This window comes from Haemorhous mexicanus, chromosome 4 (assembly GCF_027477595.1).
Source record: "Haemorhous mexicanus isolate bHaeMex1 chromosome 4, bHaeMex1.pri, whole genome shotgun sequence".
Classification (NCBI taxonomy): Eukaryota; Metazoa; Chordata; class Aves; order Passeriformes; family Fringillidae; genus Haemorhous; species Haemorhous mexicanus.
This window is the reverse complement of record NC_082344.1, coordinates 5,891,354-5,912,680: the sequence shown is the minus strand read 5'-3', so window position 1 is coordinate 5,912,680 and position 21,327 is coordinate 5,891,354. Positions and strand designations below refer to the sequence as shown.

General features: G+C 42.2%; 1 protein-coding gene across 1 annotated transcript in view; it reads right to left on the bottom strand.

The window, feature by feature from the left end:
• The window catches only part of FAT4 (FAT atypical cadherin 4), a 122,785-nt gene that overhangs the window by 37,591 nt on the left and 63,867 nt on the right, over nucleotides 1-21,327 (bottom strand). Inside the window, exons 3-6 of the mRNA XM_059843752.1 lie at nucleotides 18,370-18,631; nucleotides 16,356-16,706; nucleotides 11,343-12,265; nucleotides 10,466-10,640 (exon numbers count right to left, since the gene is read on the bottom strand). Of these exons, the coding sequence (XP_059699735.1) occupies nucleotides 10,466-10,640; nucleotides 11,343-12,265; nucleotides 16,356-16,706; nucleotides 18,370-18,631 (1,711 nt within the window). The remainder of the gene's footprint in view (nucleotides 1-10,465; nucleotides 10,641-11,342; nucleotides 12,266-16,355; nucleotides 16,707-18,369; nucleotides 18,632-21,327) is intronic.

Here is a 21,327-nt window from a genome sequence, read left to right as displayed (position 1 = left end):
CATTAAATATTTCTATGATTTTTCATGATAGCCTGAACTATTTTTCAGCAGAAGCAGCAAGTATTTCTTTGTCAGACACTCCTCATTTAGAGCATTTCTCCAGTGCTATATAACTAGTAGGTTTTATTTCCGAATCCCAAAATACTACATCTCACAGAGTCTGAGAATATCCAAGCTGGAAAAGTTTTCTAGAAGGATGGAGGAGTGAAGGAACCAAATGATGAATAATGAAAGAACATAAAATTCACTAAGTGAACTAAATGGGAGAGATTGAACTGTCTGTTCCCGTTCAGTGAATATCACATCTTTAAAATGTATAAGATGGTGCCATTCATATATTATTGTCATTATAGCTGTGGATTTCCCATCTCTGTGTGCTGAGGTCTGTTTCTGTGAGCTGCACAGTTCATTTCCTAGGTGGCAGCTGTACATATACACTAAGCAGACAGTCCCACAAACGTCCACACACGTCACTGCTAAAACAGAGATTAACCTGGGATTGTGTCAAAATAGCAACGCTGAGTTCAGGGGGAAAATTGCTTCCCACGGATGTTCTTCCAAAAATTTCAGCTTTTTTGCTTACATCTGCAAGTAAACATGTGTCTGGGGATGAAGAGAAGGAGCAGACCTTGGGAGCCTGTGGCGGAGGATGAGTTACAGAGAGAGGTTATGAGAGGCCACCATGGGCTGGGCCAGCATTGGGCTGTGGCTCCCCTCTCTTGCTCTCCCCAGCAAGATGGGACTGGGACTGAGGAAGAGCCACGAGCAGGTTTTCTGCTCCATTCACCCATGCTTGTTTGAGAGGCTGATCACCACAAAAACCATGATGATATTTGTGATTTTTTACTTTAAAAGTTGTAACAAGCAATCTGAATTTTTTCCTCTCTCTGTCCGGGAGAGGTGGGATGAAAAATATTGGCTCTGTGCAGCAATTCAAACAGAAGAAAGGACACAGAATGCAGGAAGGTGACAGTGGGGAGAAATACCATTTAACCTGACAGCTTTTCAAGTGCTGGATAACCAGCAAAGAGAGGTCAATACACATTTCTGGATGAACTCATCATAACCCACTCATTGCCCTCACTTGTGCTGATGTTCAAAGACACAAAGTCACCCACAAGGGATGAAAGACTGCTTTCACTTCTGCCTCAGTCCATCCATGCAGCCTTGGAAGAAGGGAGCACCATGTGCTTGTCCCTTGTTCTGGGGAATGGGGAAGGTGAGCTCTTTGGGCTCCCTGGAATTCCCCAATATGGGGCAGTGTCTGCTCTGGTACATGTTCAGCTCTCCACACCACATCTGGGTGACTGGGGAACGATCAGAGCACTTAGTGCACTGGAGCAGCAAGAAAAAGCCACGAAAGGAAACTTGCAAAGCCATTTAGGTTCTTCAAGAAAGCTCAGGAAAAGATGATGCTATTGGAAATTATCTCGGCTGCGTGGTGCTGTTTGGCTCACAGCAAAAATTAGAAATAGGAGAATGTGTCCAGCACACCATCCACATATTGTTTGAAGCCTTAATGGTTTCTAGGACCTGTCTGCACCATGCTTAGCACAGCAGATAGTAAAACCATCATTCCTTTCAAAAACCAGGAACTCTGAAGTTTTTGCCAGCATTAAAATATCAAAATCACGTGCTAGAAAACTAACAATAAACTTAAGCAAAAACCCCACAGATACATTTCACTAAAATGAAAAAAAAAAAAAAGGATTAAAATTAAATAAAACGAATCTTACTGACTAATCAAGACTCATCCTGCAAGCAGTTTACCATGTTTTGTGGTAAATTAAACACATCATTATCCTGAAAATTGGAAAGCGATTTAACAGAAATGGAATTTCTGCCTCAGTGAAATGTGTTGCTTTGCAACAAAGCGGATTTCACTTCTCCAGTCAAACACTCTGTGAATGAGTCCCAGGACTAGGAGTTGTATGTGTTATCACAGAGAATTAACTTTTTCACTCAAGTAAACAAGGCCTTTCTCACAATAAAGTGGCCAATCTTTCTAAAGCCATTGAAATGCAGACGGAGTGTGCTGAGCCTCACTCAGATGGTGAGTTTTAAAATAAACACAGAGCTACATTAAGTGAAAATGCAACTAGCCTGCATTACACTTTGCATTTCTAGTGCACACAAGGCATGATATGGAACGTGCATGACTTTAACTAATTTTCCAAGAACACAGAAGAAACTGCATCTGTGAAATAAGAAAAAGTAGTCCTTTCTACAAGATTGCACCACAAATATTTGTCCTGGCTGGCTATGTTGACTGGGCTTTGTTTTCTTCTTACTCAATTTTTCATCACAGGCTGTCATGCTAAGTCTTAGAAAAACTTGTGAACCTAGACTATTTTGAGACAAAAGCTGAAATAAATGGCTAATAAAAGATATTAGAAAAAGTTAGAAGCAATCTGTACTCTCAGTCAGTTCAGTGGGTGACTGAATGAGACATGCAGGAAACTCAGATTTTCAAAATTTCTGAGTGTGTCAAATTTGAGTTTATCTCATAGTTAGGTACAAAGCAGTAGTTGATCCCAAAGCTGATTTAACAGAACTTGAACTTCAAAAACCAAGGGAATAGACTGATAGTTAGGACAGATTGATACTTTTGCAAGGATTATCTAACGAGGAAAAAAAAAAAAAAAAAACCCAGGGACTTTTTGTACTACATCAGGTATTAGAAAAGTGCATCAACCCCCATCTAGCAGCCTAAATAAGCTGGGAGCAAATAGAACTAAATTTGAGAATTTGAGAAGATAAAAAGTAAAAACAAAATAATAAATTATTCACTAGACCAGAGCCCAACCTTGTTCAAGCAACAGCACGTCCAGCCACACTTAGGCTGGTGCATGTGCATGAACACAGAGACTCACACCTGGTCTGAGGGTGCAAAAGAAAATTCTGTCCCAGAACAGTGATGCACAATGGGATCTCTCAACTGGTCTTATCCACATGGGTTTTAAATCTGGATACCAAAATTCCTGACTGACTGCATCCTATGAATTCATTAAGCTTTGGAGCTTCAGGACAGGGGCAACACCACATTGCAAGAAATGTAACATGCTGTTGAAAGAACAGGAGTTGCAGGCACACAGTGAGGCAATTTTAAGGCCTCTGGTGTCTATACACATTTCCCTATCCCTCTTTCCTTCCTCTGATCAGGAGCAGTTTCCTGCAGCTGTTAACCCAGAGAGGTTAAAAAAAAAAAAAAAAAAAGAAAGAAAAAAAGCTGGAGCACTGTTACAGACCTACAGGAACACAGACACAGACTGAGAACAAAACCCATGCAACAAAGAAAAAGTATAATATATATTTAGCACAGCTTTAAGATGTTCAACCATCTTACACATACATACTGCATATTTCTTAGCCAGAAATGCATTTGTTTCCAGAGCAAGAAGTTGCCTTCTACCAAACGTTTCAAAATAAGAACAATTAAGGAAAATGCTGAACTTAATGTTCATAAAAATCATGGCACATGACAGGTTGTAAGGGTGCAAGGAAGAAATTGTTCCCTGTGAGGGTGGCAGGGCCCTGGCACAGGGAAGCTGTGGCTGCCCCATCCCTGGATGTGTCCCAGGCCAGTTTGGATGGGGCTTGGAGTGACCTGGGCTAATGGAAGGTGCCCCTGACTGTGGGCAGCTGGTTGGAATTCCATCAGATTAAGGTTCCTTCCATCCAAAATCATTTTATGATCTCCCTGTGCCTGCAAAAAGCAAGAAGTGCTGGAAGAATGGGCATGGCCACGTGCCCCACCCAAGGCCCCTGATGACAGAAGTGAGATTGAAAGAAAGTGGAACTGCAACTCAGGAGAAAGGCAGAGCCATTAAAACAAATATTTTCTTAAAACCACCAAATTACTCCTCCTTGTTATAAGTTCTTGCTGTAAACAGAAAAAACAGAGAAGCTGGCTCATGCAGGGGCTGCTGACTAAGGCAGTTTTTGACAGCTTGTGACTCCTGAATATCCCACAGCGAAATTCCTGTAATGCACAATTCTGAATTACGCTTTAAAAACACCCTGTATAAATACAGAAGATTAACCAGCAGGCTAAGTGTTCAGGCCATATGTGCATGTTTTACTTGTTTTATCCTTGCAATTAAGGCTTCCTGAAACTGTAGCTGTGTATTTGAAGATTGAGCTAGCAGACTTACAATTTATAAGGTGCAATGTTTAATTTGAAAAACGGTTTAAGATCACCAAGGCTGGAAAAATCTTAGTATTTCTCAAAGGCTGATAAACTGCTTAACAACTACTCCAAAACTACTTCTGCAAAACAGATTACAGTCAGAGATCTCATTAGCAGATATGAAATAGAATTTCACAGGCAAGTGATGTGAGCAGAAGAACAATTGAAAATTAAATTTGATGTAGAAGTTCCAAACAAATCAGAGCAAGATGGATGAATGAAGAGGTAAGGGAGGAAGTGCAACAGCTTGCAAACTGAAAACCAGACAATTCTAACTTGAAAATTTTAAAATAGTCAACATTATATTCTAGCTTGTTTTCCAGTTTAAATAAATTAACCTGGATTTTTTTAAGAGCTATACCTGTATTTTTCTCCCCAAAACTAGTTTGAGTTGGTTTGAAAATGAAGTGCTATGCATTATTTTAATCTGAGTGAAAATCTTTCATTCTTTTCACTGATATTTCAGCTTGAGCTGGCCAGCCTGAGCCCATTGCCAGCCTGAATATAAGTTTCTCCTGCACCCCACCCCAGAGGAAGTTTTATACTTGGATTTAGCTCAGAGAATCTTGCAGGACTATTTAGAAAACAGTGCTCTAATAATGAAGTTTTAAGTCCAAAAAGAAGACTAAATGCCTCAATTGCCATTTGGGGGCTGTACTGTGCACCTCATGGAGCAGCTCTCTGAGGGGATTTGGGGAGGAAACATGTCACATCCCACAGCCACTGAGATGCTCTCTTCCCTGACAATAACTCCTCAGGGGATGTTGGACTGACTCTGCCACAAACACTCTTCCTAAATAGCTTTTGGAGCTTTTTCTTCTAGGGAATAATGTCAAAGTGCTAACAGTTTCTAGGCTCTGTGATAGGGCAAGAACCTGCTATTAGATTGCCACAGCCACAAAATGCCACTCTCAATTCTTTTGTCTCTTGATTTTAGAGGATGGTCAGACAATATGAACACTATGAACTCAGTGATGAGTGTCACCATCTCAGTTGTCCCGAGGTGCCATTTAGAAATAAATTAAAAAATCAGGCAGAACAACTCCATCAACAATTTTAGGTCCAGTATTAAAAGAGCAAAAATAATAAAGCCAGTGAAACAGAAAACCACTGAAAGTAGGCTAAAGCAGACAGCATTGACACAAGGAAGAGCTTCCATGAATACAAGGAAATAGATGGAGCTGGGACAGAACCCAAAATTCATTTTGAAACAGCTGTGCCATAAAAAAAGACCACAGAAGAGAGCAATCCTTCTGTCAACTGCTTAGCACCAAGGTGAGCAGACATCAGCTTAATTTAGCTCCCCAAAGCCTCAGCAATGGGTGTATTTAGACATTGCACAGAAAACCTGGCAAACAGGACATCTCTAGCTGAAATAAGTGAGTTGCTTGCTTGTTTTGACAGCATCAAAACTTAAAAATAGTAAATCTGTTGTGAAAATAATATTCATTCCTTTCAGGCAACATCTTTTCACACTGCAGACTCTGTGTTAGGTAGAAATACAGTGTCTGCTAAGGAAACAGGATGAGTACAAATGTCTTTTAATCTAGCCAGTTAAATCTCACACAATGTTGAGTCTTAAGACTTTCTAAACATTACTAGAAAATACAGCTGTCCTTTTGTTGTTGGGAAATATCTTGAAATGTGTTAAAAAACCAACACAACTGCACTGTCACCCTTCATTTGATTTTAGGATTGAAGGGAACCAAAAGCCTAGCTCAGAAGAGAATTCCTGAGAAGTATACAACCTCTCTGCTTGGTCTCCCTCCTACATTCTTGAAGGAAAGAATGCATAAGTCAGGAACCAACATTTCCTAAAGAAAAAACATATGGTTGTTTTTCATCCAAGCCAGGGATGTATACAAAGGACAGCTAAATAAATATAATTACCAGTCCACTGATTCATTTCTTTCAGGACTATTTATCTAAACCAGTAAATAGGTTATTTAAAAAAATAAAATAAAAAGCCCCCCAAAACACAGGAACACAGCTTCTAATTAGAAACATCAAGATTTGATTTTGGTTTTATTGCGGCAATCTGCCATTCTGGCCAACCTAATCAAGAGATGGTGGCTGCAGTTTATTTAAACAGTAGTCCTGGGCAGTGAGCAGGTTTCCAGATGTGCTACTCCACATCCCTGCAATCAATAAATAAAAGGAGGAGGACTGTTGGAATGCTAACATTTGTCCAGAAAATTGCTCAAAGAGTTAAAGACATGGATGGTAAAAGCAGCTGCACCAGTTCTTGTCATGCTGCCAGAGTTGAATGTTTACCTAGTGCCGCATCCCCACCAGATGGGGTGGAAAAGAAAAAGGCAGAAAGTCTCTTTTCCCAACCATTTTGCCATGAAGAAAGGTATAGCAAAGCAGAACAGATTTATGTGGTAGAAGCAGACCCGTGAAGACACATTCAAATAGTTGTGTGTAGGTTTCTTGGCGTTTATGTTAGCAGACATTCTGGGGCAGCATCTGCAATCTAAACACTATCCTGTTATTCCACAGTCCATCACTTTGCCTGTCGCTGTTTTTATAATTCATGCACTCTGCTCTTACAGCTTGAGCTGCAAGAGGGTCTCTAAATTGGGATGGCTGAGCTTTGGGGTTGAATTATGTTTTATTTCTTGACCAAAGCCACAGGTGTACAGCTCTGGAAGATGCTGAATGTTCCCAGTGCTGGATGCTCTGTGTGTCCTCATAAATCCCCCCTGCCTAGAGCTGTGGCTGAGTATCCAAGGCCCAGCCGCAGTGAGAGCACAGTGGGAGCGCAGAAGAGAGGGAAGAATGATGATAAACCAAGGAATCAAAACCCTTTGTGCAGCCTGCCTTGTGGAACTGGGCACGAGGCAGGCTGCATGGACACAAATCACTGAGCCGAGCGCCAGAAGTCCTTCTGTCCGTCCTTTCCCTCCCCCAGCACGCCGGGAGGACTCTCCACCGACCCACGATCCACCCTGAGGAGCGGGCGGAGGATTAGCAGCCAAGGCCAAGGAATAGCTGGGCCAGAGCCAGGACAGTGCATAGATCATAACTGACTTCCCTGGGCCTGAGGGAGCCCTTGCTTGGGAAAGCACTTCTTCAACAACCACTGCTGATTTCCATGGCTGGGGCATGTGGTCCCACCGGCAGTCCCCCACCTGACCTGTCCCCAGTGTTTACGAGCAGCTCAGCTCTCCATAAGTCACAAGCCTTCCCAGCCAGGGCTAAGATCTGCTCTGGGAGAGCACTCCTGTGTGCAGTGAAAGAGATCCCTGAGGGCACAGGAACTGTATCCTATGCAGCCCCTCTGGCTCCACACTTTGCCACGTCCTAATCCTTCCCTCGCTGTTATACTCAGCCTACCTGCTGCCAAAACATGCTATAAATCTATAAAGGTGCATTGGATGGACACCTCCAGATAAAAATAATGAGAAATTACAAGTCATCCTTCTTCCAGCAGCTTCCCTTACACAGGCTAAGGTAACACAGCAAGAATCCACAGTCACAACTTGATGAAGTGAAAATAAACGTAAGAAAAGCAAGAAATCCTTGATTATGGATAAGGAGACCAGGAAGACAGCCAAAACTAAATTGGGAATCCATTAGTTCTTATGTCTAAGGGTGCTTCTAAGTATGTATTGTGTCTGCTTCCTGGAAAGAACAGGAAGAGTTGGCACAGACTTCTTTAGGAGCAGGATATCATCTCTGAATGTTTCAAACCAGTCAGTGCAGCCTATAAAAATTGAGATGCAGACCCTAAGAAAAATGGGAAGAGGTCTGGACAGACAGTATTTTGCTCTTGATGGACTTTTCATGAGTTAAGTGCCTCTGGATGTGTACCATGATTTTTATCTGTAAAAAGAAACCCCAAACCTTAAATCAGATGCACCATATATGGCAAGACTGTTCTTTGGGCTGCTAAAGACTACTTGAAAGACTGCTTGTAACAGCTAATAAAAGCCAACCTCAAAGTGCAAAGGATAATACCTTTTCCTTTATTCATTTTCAAATATAATAGGGATGTGGACAATTTCAGACAAGTCTGCTTTTTCCAACACTTTGTGAGGAACAGCTTTCCTACCTGTTTTGCATGAGTATTTCTGGATGAATGGTCTGTATGCAAAATCCTTCTTACTAGGAATTATCAAACAAACACAAACTGAGAGACTCAGTAGAAATGGTTATGTTAGGCAAAGAGCTGGATATGCCTGTGAGAGTTTCTTTTATAAACATGTAACTGCTGCTCAAGAACATAAATACTACAAACACTTTTATTATCCATTTCAAGATTGTGTCATTCCCACCTTATTTGCAGTGTGGCAGGAAATACATCACTTAATGAAAAATGCACTGACTAGCAGCAGCCAGTGTGACACCACCTGGAGATCTACTGTGCCTATGGTTCCCATCCCACTTGCAAGAAATCAAGTTAAGGTTTGCCACTGATTTCTACTGAACACTTCCCCTTTGCTGTGATTTAGATAAATCATGATTGCATAGTTTTCAATGTATTCTTTGCTGGTATGAATTCAGAACAAGTCTTCAGTGCAACCAGAAGATGATAGCTATGTTATTCACCAGCCTGGTTGAAAACTATCCCAAATCACACCAGCTGTGCATCAGTCAGGTTGTAAACTGAAGCACAGTAGAGCAGTTACATTTGGCTTAAAGTTACTACTGAACACTCTTGTTAGAACATTTTAACACTAGCATGGGAGTGCATGGGAACTTGTGAGTTAGCTTTAAAGAACATAGCAAATTTCAAAAGAAGTTTCAAAGTGTTTAATCAGTGCAATATCTACCTGTTTAAACACAGGAACTCACAAAACATGCTGCTGTTCTTGTCAGCCACTTATGGCAACGGTCCCATGCACACTTCATGTATTAATGTCTCCCTGGACTACATGAAACTCAGAGATCTCCCCACACAGGTGAATATTTTCATTTGGGACTGCTGGATTTAACTGCTGGTTAAATCTCCTGGATTGTGTGGGGTTTTTAGGAACCAGAGTGTAGGTAAAGCCTGTGTTCTGGTCAAACTCTTGGTCACACACAGGGCTAGGCGAGGGGTACAGCTGGGTTCTGCTCCCCTCCCCCAAGGACAATAGTTGTTGGCTGCACAACACCACTTTTATCAGTTCAGTCTTTGGCTGTTTTGCTCTGTACAGCCCTCACTGACTTCTGCCAGCTTGGACTGAGAGACCAAAGAGATATCAAGACAAATCCAGCCTCAGCTTCTGAGGGAGCATATGGACAGTCAAGCCTAGGAAGTCCAGGTCACAAGTGAGCAGTTTGAGGCTACAGAGTAATAGAAAGCCAGTGTAAAAACCATAAAGCACACAGTTATCTCTAGCCAAAGTACAAGACAAATGATACCTCAAGCTTTAAAATTGTGTTTTTCAGCTTCAGCTGTGCTCAGACTGTGGAATACCTGAGCACTGCTGCAACAGGAAAATACAAGCCATAGCTGTTGTCACTGGCACAAGATACTGCACACAGCATGGCAGAAAGCAAAACTGCTTTCACTTGTCAACATGTCGGCTCTGCTTCTATTTTTACTGCTAGAAAGCAGGAACAAGTTCTGCAGTAAATTAAATCCATCAAACCATGGGAGACCAGAGATCAGTCCAAAGTATGATGCAGGATGTCTTTGTTAATAATACTCACACCAAAATCTGAAACCAAAATTTTGGGCTTGGACACCTCAAGTGAAAGTGTAATTAATCTTCATAACAAGACTTCACGTCCCGTTTTAAATGAAAGAACTTGGAATACATTTGGTATTGTGGTGCAAAGATATGACTGGATGCTGAGCAAAGCAGAATATTAAAATGTTGAAATGCAAATTCTTGTTTCTCTTCAGGGCTAAGATTTCAGTAAGATTAACTGAGCAGTCCATAGTTGTTTTCTGGCCACTGATGTGACCTCTGCACATTTGTGATGCCAACATTATACAGGGTTCTATTGCCATTTAAATTGGTTTTCCATAGTCATGCATGAATTTCTTATTACTTAGGTAGGACCACTGATTACTTCAGGGCAAAAATCCACCTACCTAAATCCATAGTGAGCACTACCAACAGCAGACAACTGGACACAGGAATAAAATCCTGATTTCCAGAAACCAAATTCCCTTTGACATCATGTAAGCCCATCTCTCCCCGCGGAGATCCCCATTCAACACAACTACCCAACCTCCATCCACTAAAGTTTCAGACCACCACAAAAACATTTATTTTCTCTCCAGAATGCGACGTTTCCCACAGGAGCTCAGCAGAAGATTTGCTCTGGTTGCCTCACCTGAGTCAGCAGCTGTGACCAGCAGCAGGTACTGCTCCTTGGCCTCCCGGTCCAGGCTCCGCACCAGGCGCAGCTCTCCGCTGCCCGACAGGGTGAAGGCTCCCTCCTCATTGCCAGCCACCAGCACGTAGGTCAGCTTGCTGTTCAGCCCCTGGTCGTCGTCCCTTGCTACAACCTACACAAGCAATGCAAACAGAACAGATATCACAGACTCCAAAATTATATTGGGATAGAGAAAGCATTCTCTGTAATAATAATTCAAATTAACGGGTTGAATTAATGCAAATGCTACAAATATAAATTAGCTGTAATTGGAAAAAAAAAAAAAACAACACGGTGGTGGTGGATTTAAAAGTGTAGTCTGAAAATACTAAATAGTTGATTTTTTTTATTTTTCTCAAGTGTAAATACAGTAAGACTGTGTTGGGGCTCAGTGAAAACCTGGTATAAGCTAAGCTCTGTATGGGAGCAAGCACTGCACGTCCTGCTGTCGGATTCCATTTAGTTCTCTCTCAGTATTTGGCACACAGCACCATCCCATGTAGGCAGCGACCAGATTGAGAGATTTGTTGGAAGTTGAGAATGAGATGAGAGGATAAAGCAGACTCTCAAAATCCCAGTGGAGGTGTGAGGATAGGCAGGGAAAGCACAAACAGAACTCCAAAGAATAATATTAACTTTTGGTAACAAAAAGCCCCACCCATACATACAAAAAGGAAAACAAGCCAAGAAAGACTGCAAATTCAATTAAAGCCAAAGGGCAACTCTTACACTGTTTGGCCCCTTTTTAATGTTGGAGGAAGGACACTGTGCATTAAGACCATGTAGGTATGCCAGTAATGGTCAGAAACATGTATTTATTGCTGAATGTACCCACCTGAAGGATAACTTTTGGGAGCATCTCCAAATTCTCAGGGACGTTCACAGAGTAGGGGGAAAGCTCAAAGGTGGGAATGAAATCATTAACATCCTTCAGGACAATACTGACTGTTGTGGTATCAGTCCTGGGGCTGCTCCCACGGTCAGATGACTGAACGGTCAGCATGTAGGAGGGCTTCTTCTCTCTATCCAAAGGCTTGGCCACAGTTATCACCCCCGTCACAGAATCGATCCGAAACTCATTGCTGGCATCCCCGCCCACGATGGCGTAGCGGACCTGCCCATTTGTCCCCTCATCTCCATCAGCAGCCAACACCTGGATTAAATCCGTCCCTGTCAGAGTATTTTCCGCCACCTCCACTTTGTAAAGCTTCTGGGCAAAGAGCGGGTTGTTGTCATTGATGTCCAGGACGATGACCACCACATCCGCAGACGAAGAAAGGGACGGCTGGCCCTTGTCTGTGGCTACCACAGTCAGGGTGTAGTTGGCCACGGCTTCTCTGTCGAGCTCCCCGGTGAGCCTCACCTCGCCGTCAATGGTGCCAATGCTGAACTTGTTTCCCAGAGGCCGGAGCAGGCTGTACTCGATGTAGCTGTTGGGACCGCTGTCAGGATCCGTGGCCTGCGCTCGGAACACCACCGTGTCCATGGGCGTGTTCTCCGGCACGTAGGTCAGCTTCGGCGAGATGAAGCTCGGCGGGCTGTCGTTCACGTCCAGCAGGATGATGGAAACTTGGGCTGTGCTGGTGTACCTGGAGGCTGGCAGGGGGGCCATGTCGTGGACTTGCACGACGAGGCTGTAGAAGGACTGGCTCTCCCGATCCAAGGGCTGCCGGATGCTCAGCACCCCGCGGCTGTCGATGCCAAACTGCCCCGCGCTGTCCCCGGACGCGATGCTGAAGGACAGCTGAGAGTTGGGACCTGGTTGGGGAGGGGGAAGGAAGGTAGATAACATGACTTCATCCCCCTGGTATCTCCTAAGTATCAATATTTCTGGCCTTGTTTCCACAGGAGATTTTCCTTCATTTTCCCACAGAAATAAGGGCCGCACAACCGCATTGAGTGTTCAGCCTCCTCACCACCATTTTTTGAATCCATCTGCTAATTTCAGCCAAGTTTCACAGTGGTGCAGAAGCCTTTGAAGTTATTATTTTCTGACAAGATAATATTCATGAAAGAGAGAGGGAGAATGTTAATTGGAGAGGCCACAGAGGAAAAGCTTGGCAGAGTTAATCTCTGCTTTTCATTTAGCAGGAGCTCCACGGTGGCACCACAAGTAATTTTTCCCCATCTACGAGGGTCAGGGATAAAGGATTTGGAGGGTTTTCCTCCAGAAACCAAGACTCAGTCGTTCTCTGCTCACTGAACATCTGGTTTCCTCCATTCTTCCCAGTTCAACCAAGCAACGTTATTATTAATGTAATTATTTCATGAATTTTTCCACTCAATTAAAAAAAGCCACAAGCAGAAACTCCCAAGCCTAGCTGGAGCAAGCCAAGAGTGAATACTGGGGAAAGGTATGCTTCCCATATATGGCATGGTATTCCAAAATATCAAATGAACAGCCTTCACTCATCTCATGATCAAAACATAACCAGCAATTATGGTCAGGGGAGAGATTTATCATTCCAGTAAGGGAAATGCATCCTCAACCTGGACAGGGCTGTGAAATATCCTTAAATATTCCTTGCAGGAAACAATGTGGGCTACTGTGTCAATTCCACAGTTCACTCTAAACAACTAATCATTTGGAACATCCAAATGTGGAAAAAGTTCTCTCCTCCATCTATCTTACCCCTATTTTAATTAATTTCAAAAATTGCTCTTGCTTTGCGTATTCAAGACTGTGTTTAAGATTAGTAAATTAACCAACCATTAGCTACTAATTTACCTCTCAAACTACCTTGTTCATGCAAAGAAAGCTGCCCACTTCACTGACTGCTGTGCATTTTGTCATTTTTACTCAGAAGCTCTTTTCTCTCTGAGTGAATTGCTTTGATAATAAAATTATCCCTGCATTAGATTTATTAATCTCTGCTGTTGATTATGCTCAGACTTGAGAAATCTAGTTTTATGTGTCTTTCCCCCAGTGGCTACTGTAATTGGCATCTTTCCCTCTCTCTTTTTCCTCCTGTAAGAGTCAAATTATAAAATGAATAGAACCAAACATGAAAGACAAAACACTGGAATGCAATTAAATAAAATAATACATTTATCTGCCAGATATTAGTGTTTCTCCATTACTTTGATCTAATGAAGGACAGTGAGAGTTTACTGCTACTCTGCTTTTTGTTCAGTTGTATTTTAAAATGACAAATTATATGTATGAAAGCCTTGATTTCAGTGAAGTACTTTTTTTGGAGATGGGTAGGATTTGGGTCCTGCAAAAGAAAATTACTTTTAAAAATACTCTATTTTCCCCTCTCCCCTCCAGTATTTTCTATGATGTTTATTCCTAAGAAAAAAAATTGTTATTCCTTATCTCACCTCCATGAACACTTCATTCTTTGTCCTGTATTCTCATAGGTTTCCATGCTGCTAATTCTTATATAAATTAAACTGTGAAACAGAAGAGTTGCCTAAATATCAGTGGAGCCAGGAAGGGCACTTAATGAACTATTCTCTATTTTAAACACAGCATGCCAAGCTGGCATTGTGCACCTCATCCATCCCCCCTTCCAAGGTTTGGAGCAGGGCTTTTCTTAGGGAGAATGTAGGGACATCCACTTTGCTGAACCTTAGGTTTATTTAATCAGAGGGTTCATCTGATAAAACTCTGAAAAGACAGACATGGAGTCACCAATTTCATCTTAACATTCTTCTAAAGGGTTTTGTTTCTGTTTTTATTTATTTACTAACAAGACTAAAAAAAACCAACAAAACTACTTCCCCTCTGCCATTCTATAAATACCTGTAGAATTCAGCTGGGAAATTATACCAGCTTTGCCTAGTGGAATACATAATCAAATTTTTTAACAAACTGACAAACATGAGAATTCTTTCCTCTGAGATTTTTCCTGTTAATTCTTTGTTAAAAAATAAAATCTGAATTTCAAAATTATTCAGTTTAGGGTAACTGAATCCTTTAGTATATATTGTTATATTATTATATTCAATATCCAAGAGCTGTAGCTGATATTTGGTATGGACCTGTATATGAAGCAGCCCAAGCTGAGATAAACAGCTGCTGTTTCCCAAGGGATGTGCTGAACAAGAAAATGAGAATTGGAGCAGTTTCACTATCACCATGTTTCTGTCTTTTATCAGTGTTTATCCTAAAACAACAGCCATACCTCATTATAAAACAATGTCTTTTCAGAGCTCTTTCAAACTATAGGATCATGTAACATAAATAATCAACCAAATTATATTTGTATTGAGTGCATTATCTGTGAGCACATGGAGAAGAATATAATACTAGCACTAGCTATTTCTGTGCTCTAGATAAACATAAGACAACACAAGATAACAAGTTTGGGCTTGAAACAGAAACAACAATAGATCATAACATTTGCTTAAGTTACAGTCCTATGGGAGAACTCAACCTGGCATGCTCTTGGAATGATATTTCTGCCCTATTAATTTTAAATCCAGCTTGCTAGAAAAGTAAGAGTGCCAGAAAATATAAAAGGCAAGATAGCTGACTTCTCCTTGCATTGCTCCTCAAGTACTCATTTGCCTCCTTGATAGCTGAGTGTGTGATGAATGTGAGTTGATATGTCAGTGCTATGATAGCTCCCATCCACTGTGCACAGATGGAAATTAATGTATGAGCTGCAAGAGAAAAGGAAAATAGACTCGTAACAGCAAAGTGAAATTAACTTCCAGAAAGGTTTGAAACCAAGTGCTGTAGTCCTGACAGGAAAGTAAGATATGAAAGAGGAGATAGACACAAACCCATTTATCTACAAGTCTGGAGGAACAATCCCTTCCCCAGGTATGCATGATACAAGAGCAAGCTCCTCCTCCATCTTGTGTAGTTTACATAAAATAAAAGCCTTAACAAGTGTGGTGAAAGAGATTCATGCAAAAACAGCCAGTATCACAAAGTGAAGCCGCCTGATTTGTTGGCTTATCTTTTGGAATCTCTTCTCCCTTCCTCAGCTTGATCTCAAAACCAGTTACACAATTTTTACCATGGAAAATTCCATCCATCAGCGGAAAATTTATCTCCCCACAAAAATGTTGGAGTCCAACAACTCAGCATTTCCTGAGGCAAAACTGCTTTGCTGAGCAACCTTGATAGGTTCAGTCAATTTAGGTGCACAAAGAGGGATTCCTGGAAGCACATAGGTGCTTTGTCCTTGAAGCACATTTCAGCGTGAGACACTTCCACGGGCTCCGCTGAGCCCCTGGCAAGTCGAGAGGAGACAAGGTTGCTCAACCTGTCACAAAAATAACCTTCACCTGTAAAGTCCCTGTGAGTTATGAAGAGCTTTGCATTAAGTTACACAGGGTAATGTCTGTGGGCGCTTCAGAAAATGCAGTACACGATGGAATGCTGTTTATGCATTTTATGGCCATATTATGTACTTCTTCTTGCTTGGGCACAAACTATATGGCAAAATGGTTAAGCAAACTATAAAAATTGTACCTATTACACTCCAAACATTAACACCCTCTAGATCCCATAAATAATCTCAATATTAAAGCTTATTTCAATGGGAAGTTTTCCTAAGATCTCTTTGAATACGTTTTTTAACCTCCACTATCAACAACCTGTAGATGACAACTGTCTTCACGATAGACTTAAAAGTTAGAGTGCATTTAAGATGACTGCAGATAACATCTGATATTACCACAACCCTCTTCAGAATTTATAACAAACTTGGAAAAAAAAAAAAGAAAAAGAACTTGGCAGACTGAGGTCTAATTTAAATGTAAATTTAAGCATATGAGAGCAGCAACTTCCAGGTAGCCCTAATTTTCCCTTTTTTTAGTAAGTCTAACACGTTGCTGAGGTGAAGCACAGATTCAGGACCACAGACCCGGAATGTCAGGGAACTCCTACCGTCATCGGCGTCGGTGACGCTGAAGTTGAGGATGGCGGATCCTGGGGGCAGGTTCTCCATCAGGGAAGTGCTGTAGGAGGCCATGCCAAACACGGGTGGGTTGTCATTGACATCCAGGATGTTGAAGTACACCCTGATGGCCGTGGACTGGCCTCCCCCATCCTCAGCACGGACGGTGAGGATGTAATACTGCTGTGCTTCGTAGTCCAGGGCCCGGGTCAGGTTGAAGACCCCGGTGACTGGATTCAGGAAGAAGATTCCTTCTTCATCATCCTCGCTTACGGTGTACGTGATCTCCCCGTTGACGCCCGAGTCGTCGTCGGTGGCAAGAATGGCTGCCACCAAGGAACCTGCGTGGCACAACAGCAGAGCACCATCAGGACCTTGCAACAGGCAAGGGCCAGCTTGGCATCCAGCAGATCCATGCCCTCCCAGAGCAACTGAAGCCTCAACACTGTAGGAATAACTACTGCAAAAGGTTTTTCAAGCTGAAAGGGACATCATATTCTTGCTTTTACTCAAACACTGCAATAAAAAACATTCACAGCCATTTTTATTATGCAGACTAGCTATCAACAGGGGCAAAAATACCTTTTGTCCTGCTAGGCATTGCTTTCCTATGACTCAAAGGACCCTCCCTTTGCCGCAGACAATCACAAGTTCTGGAACCTTCTAGACATTTCTTTCCAAACGCAGAACCCAAGATGTGAGTACAAACCGCATAACCCGGCTCTGCTTTTTGAAACATTGCCTTTGCAGGGTAACTGTGGTTAGAAAACTAGAAACCCTATAGGGGTCTGTTCTCTGCTGCTTTCTGAAATTCAACGCCCTGTGAATTTGTGCCAGTGTTTTCATTTCTGCATAGCTGACCTATCTGACTACAGTTTGGAAATCAAGTGTCACTTTTTAGTATTTCGAACACTAATTATAATTAAGATCAGCTCATTTCCAAGAAAAGAAATCATTAGGTTTCCTTTCCCTGGAACCAGATGAACTACGTGCAGCACAGTTAACTACTTTCAAGCAACATGATAATGAAAACTGCTTATATCATCAGAACAAAGAAGAGTGCTGTAACCCCCTTTAATCCAGCTGGATATGCTGGTATCTTTCACACCCGTTTGAAGATCTCAAGCTTTAATGTTTCTTTAAATGCAAGGGGAATGGGGATTACTCTCTGGGAAAGAAAGTGGAACCTCAAAGGGGAAACCTCATGGTCCTTCCCTACTGGGTGAACCTGCCAGCTGCTCCCAGACTTCTGGAGAGCAGAGGAGCAGGAGAAGATGCAGTACTTTAACACAAAATCAGCCTATTTGTTCCTTCAGCATCCATCACTGCTGAGCTGGCTATAAAGCACTAATGTACACCCTGTAAATGATTAACGAGAGAAGTCTCATTTTCATGTGGAGGGAATTAGGCTTGCCTTTTCCAGGGTTGTTCCTGCTGAAACAGTCCGAGACTCAAGGCTCTGAGAGAAAAGAGCGTGGCTGGGGATCAGCAACCAAAGCACTCTGTGCTATACAGACATCTCAATTACTTCCAGATCAGATTCCTGAAGCACAGCTGACTGCACTGTAATTCTTTAATGTGAAGTCCCACCAAATTTTGGGACATGGACTGTGGGGCAAAGTGTGAAAGTCGGAGGCATGAGGATAACCTTAGTTCTACCAAACTGAGACTCCCATGCTTCCGAAAACCCTAATAAAGCTTGAAAGCTAACACCACATAATTTGCATCTCCTTGGTTTATTCATGTTTTAGAATAAGTTTCTAACATGCTGCTGGTAGATACTGCTTTTGTACCAGCAATCTGTATAAAATCTTGGCAGTAATACTCATTTCTCACCTGGAGACATGTAACAGAGCTCAGTAAAACTTTTTTCTGACCTGAACACTTTTTAATTTACAGCCCCCATTTTAAGCATCAAAAGATGCTCTTGCACACAAAACCAGCTTCAAACGAAGCAAACAGCCACTTGAGAGCCCAGCGGCTGTATTTCCACGTCCTGTTTACCTGGAGTGGCATCTTCTGGGATGTCAAAGGAGTACACTGGCTTGGAGAACTTGGGGATGTGGTCGTTGACGTCGCTGACGGTGATGTTTATCCGCACATCCGAGGACTGCAGGCCGTCGTCGGCGCGCACCAGCAGGGAGTACTTGGAGCGGCGCTCGCGGTCCAGGCGCCTGGTGGCGATCAGCTCCCCCGACTCGGGGTCAATGTGGAAGCTATCATCTGCACCACTGATGATGGTGTATGTCACCAGGGCATTGGCTCCCTAAGCCAGAACAGAAGTGGTCAGATGGCCTCGCTCGCCAAGAAAACCACATCATAGCTTGCAGTAAGACAAGGATCGTTCCAGGAACTGCGCTCGGGGATTATTTTTCAGAACGGTTTCCTTTAATAAACAGCCTTCCTGCCCAGTCCCTGCTTCAACCCCACATGCACACAGCCTTTATTTATGAGATGTGAAATGATGAGATTACCCAGATACTTTGTGCTCCACTCTTTGTAAAAGGATTTCATCCAATCAATACCAAAACACTCTGTTACCTGTTTTCGTTTCAAACCAGCATCACCGAGCAGTGTGACTTCTTAAAACAAGAATAAACATTGATCCTTATTATCTTGGAAGGTTAAATTAAATCCCTGCCAGTGGGATCAGCTCTGCCTTTCTTGCTCTCTGGAGATGGGATGGAGGGAGCAGGAGAGGGAGGAAGGGAGGCATGGAAGCAGGGGGACCTGGGGCAGCCACGTGGCAGCACTTCCAGCCACAGCTCATGGTCAGGAGAAACTCATGGAGGCCGTGCTTGCAGCAGCCCCTCAAAGGTCAGTTTCTGCATGGAAATCTATTTACCCATGTAAAATAAAAGACCCCAAAGTGACAAATCACACATCATTAAAATCACAGTTCTGATCTCTTGGGTTGTGCTGCAAGTCAAAAGCATTTGCTTTTGGGTCACAAAATTTCATTTATTCTTGGGGGAAAAAAAGAAGCATTCATGTGGGCTTTGAGCATTTTGGTTGAAAGGAAAATTAAGGAAAAGTAATGTCACATAAGTACATGACATTTTTCTCTTTTTCCAAGGCAGGCTTAAGGACACTGAAGCTTTGGTAGCCTCTAACATGAGATACAGTATTCCAAACCCTGTGTGCTGATGGTGCCTGGAAATGCAAGCAGATATTTACTGTACCCTCCTCTGGTGCCAGGCCAGAGCTCAGGTTTGACAGCTGAAACCTGCTGCTGACACGCCAGTGGCACTTCTGCAATGCACAGCAGATCAAAGAGGTAAGACAGAAAGGAATTCTAGGGCTGTTTCAAATATTCCTGCCTAAAAAAGCAAATTAACAGAGATAAACACCTGCTTGTGTTTGTCAGAGGAGACACAAGCATTAGTTACCTGACCTTACCAGAGTGCCTCGTGCCAAACTTTCTCTCTGGGATGCTGTTTCAAAGAGTCAGACTGAGCTAACTGATAAAAGGAAATTTAGAAAGAAAACAGGCTTCTGCAGGTGCCCAGCCCTGCAGAGCTGTGTGCAGCGCTCCATCTGTGTGCTCAGGTGTGCCTAGGGGATGTCACAGGTTTTCCTCCAATTGTGTGGCTTAGCCATCAAATCTCATGGGAACTGTCAGAGGTGACAACATTTTCACCCCATGTTTGACCAGCCAGAGTCCTTCTAAGAGAGTGCAGCTAAAACCACAGCCATGTGTGATACTGGTTTATACTCTGCCCTCAATACAAACCCTCCCCCTTCAAAAAGCAAGGGGGAATAAAAAGGTATCTCAGTCCAAAGCTGCACATCACTGGGAAAACTTGGGCTCCTTGTAAAGAGTTTGAGTTACAAATGTTCTGGCAGGGAGACTGATCATTCCTTTTGATAAAAACACTGACTGATTTCCCTCTAAGGTAACAAATCATTTCCCACTGGGTGGAGTGCTTCAGAAGGGGTAACAGATATGGGGCAGCTCAGGAATGGTTACAAAGAGGCTGGAGCATTATTGCTGTAATCTTAGATATATTTGCCATACCACACCACAGAGTGGTAGCTCAGTATTTACTGCTTCCCAAAAGAAAGACAAGCAGACAGAATTTTTGTTACACAACTGCACCTTTCCAAAATCCTGGGTTTTCTCTGTGTACCAGGCTACTACTGGAAAATAAAGGGAAAACCAAAATATTTACAATCACATTCACACCATTCCCAGGGGTGTTCCCGTGGTTCCCTCTGTAGTAGTAAGATTAAGTACACCAGTTAACAATCACAGGAAGACTAACCAAGCTAACACAAAAAAGGCCAGGAATGAAATTCTCATGAGGAGGTTGAATCACCCTGTTATTGGAAAACAAGTACTGCTTGTTGTTGTCAAGTGTAACTCTGTATTTTAATGACAACACAAACTTTTTGTGTGATTATATTCACTTTTTAGTAGTTTTCCTCATGGAAAGCAACAGTTCAAGCAAACAAAAATAACATGATTAAAATTTTTATAAGTTTCTAAAATAAATGAATGCATCAATGGCATGGTAGTTTTTTCATAGTATCTTAGTTGCAGCATTCTCATAATAATGAATCTCAGAGGGCAAAATTCTTTTGCAAACAAATTCATGTACAGAGCACCCATTTTATCCTTATTTCTTTTCTCCACTTTTTGGTAAAATAAAACCTTTTGGAAGGTTTCTATTGATTATTTATTAGGACAATAAAGATCAATTCTTCTATTGATCTTTGTTAGGTCTAGTCAAGGGAAAGCAGGCATTATCAGAGTTTTACTTATTCTCCAAGGCTTGTCTCAGATTAATTTTATTGCTCACCTTGGAACTGGGCTCAACTACAACATCTTGGTTTCAAAGTTAACTCAGACCTCCACAGTACTGAACAGAACTTTGTGAATGACTGCCATGATTCCTAAGGCCAAGCTCACACAAAGGGATGAAGAAAACAGGTAAAAACATGTCCAGAATGTCACTTTTA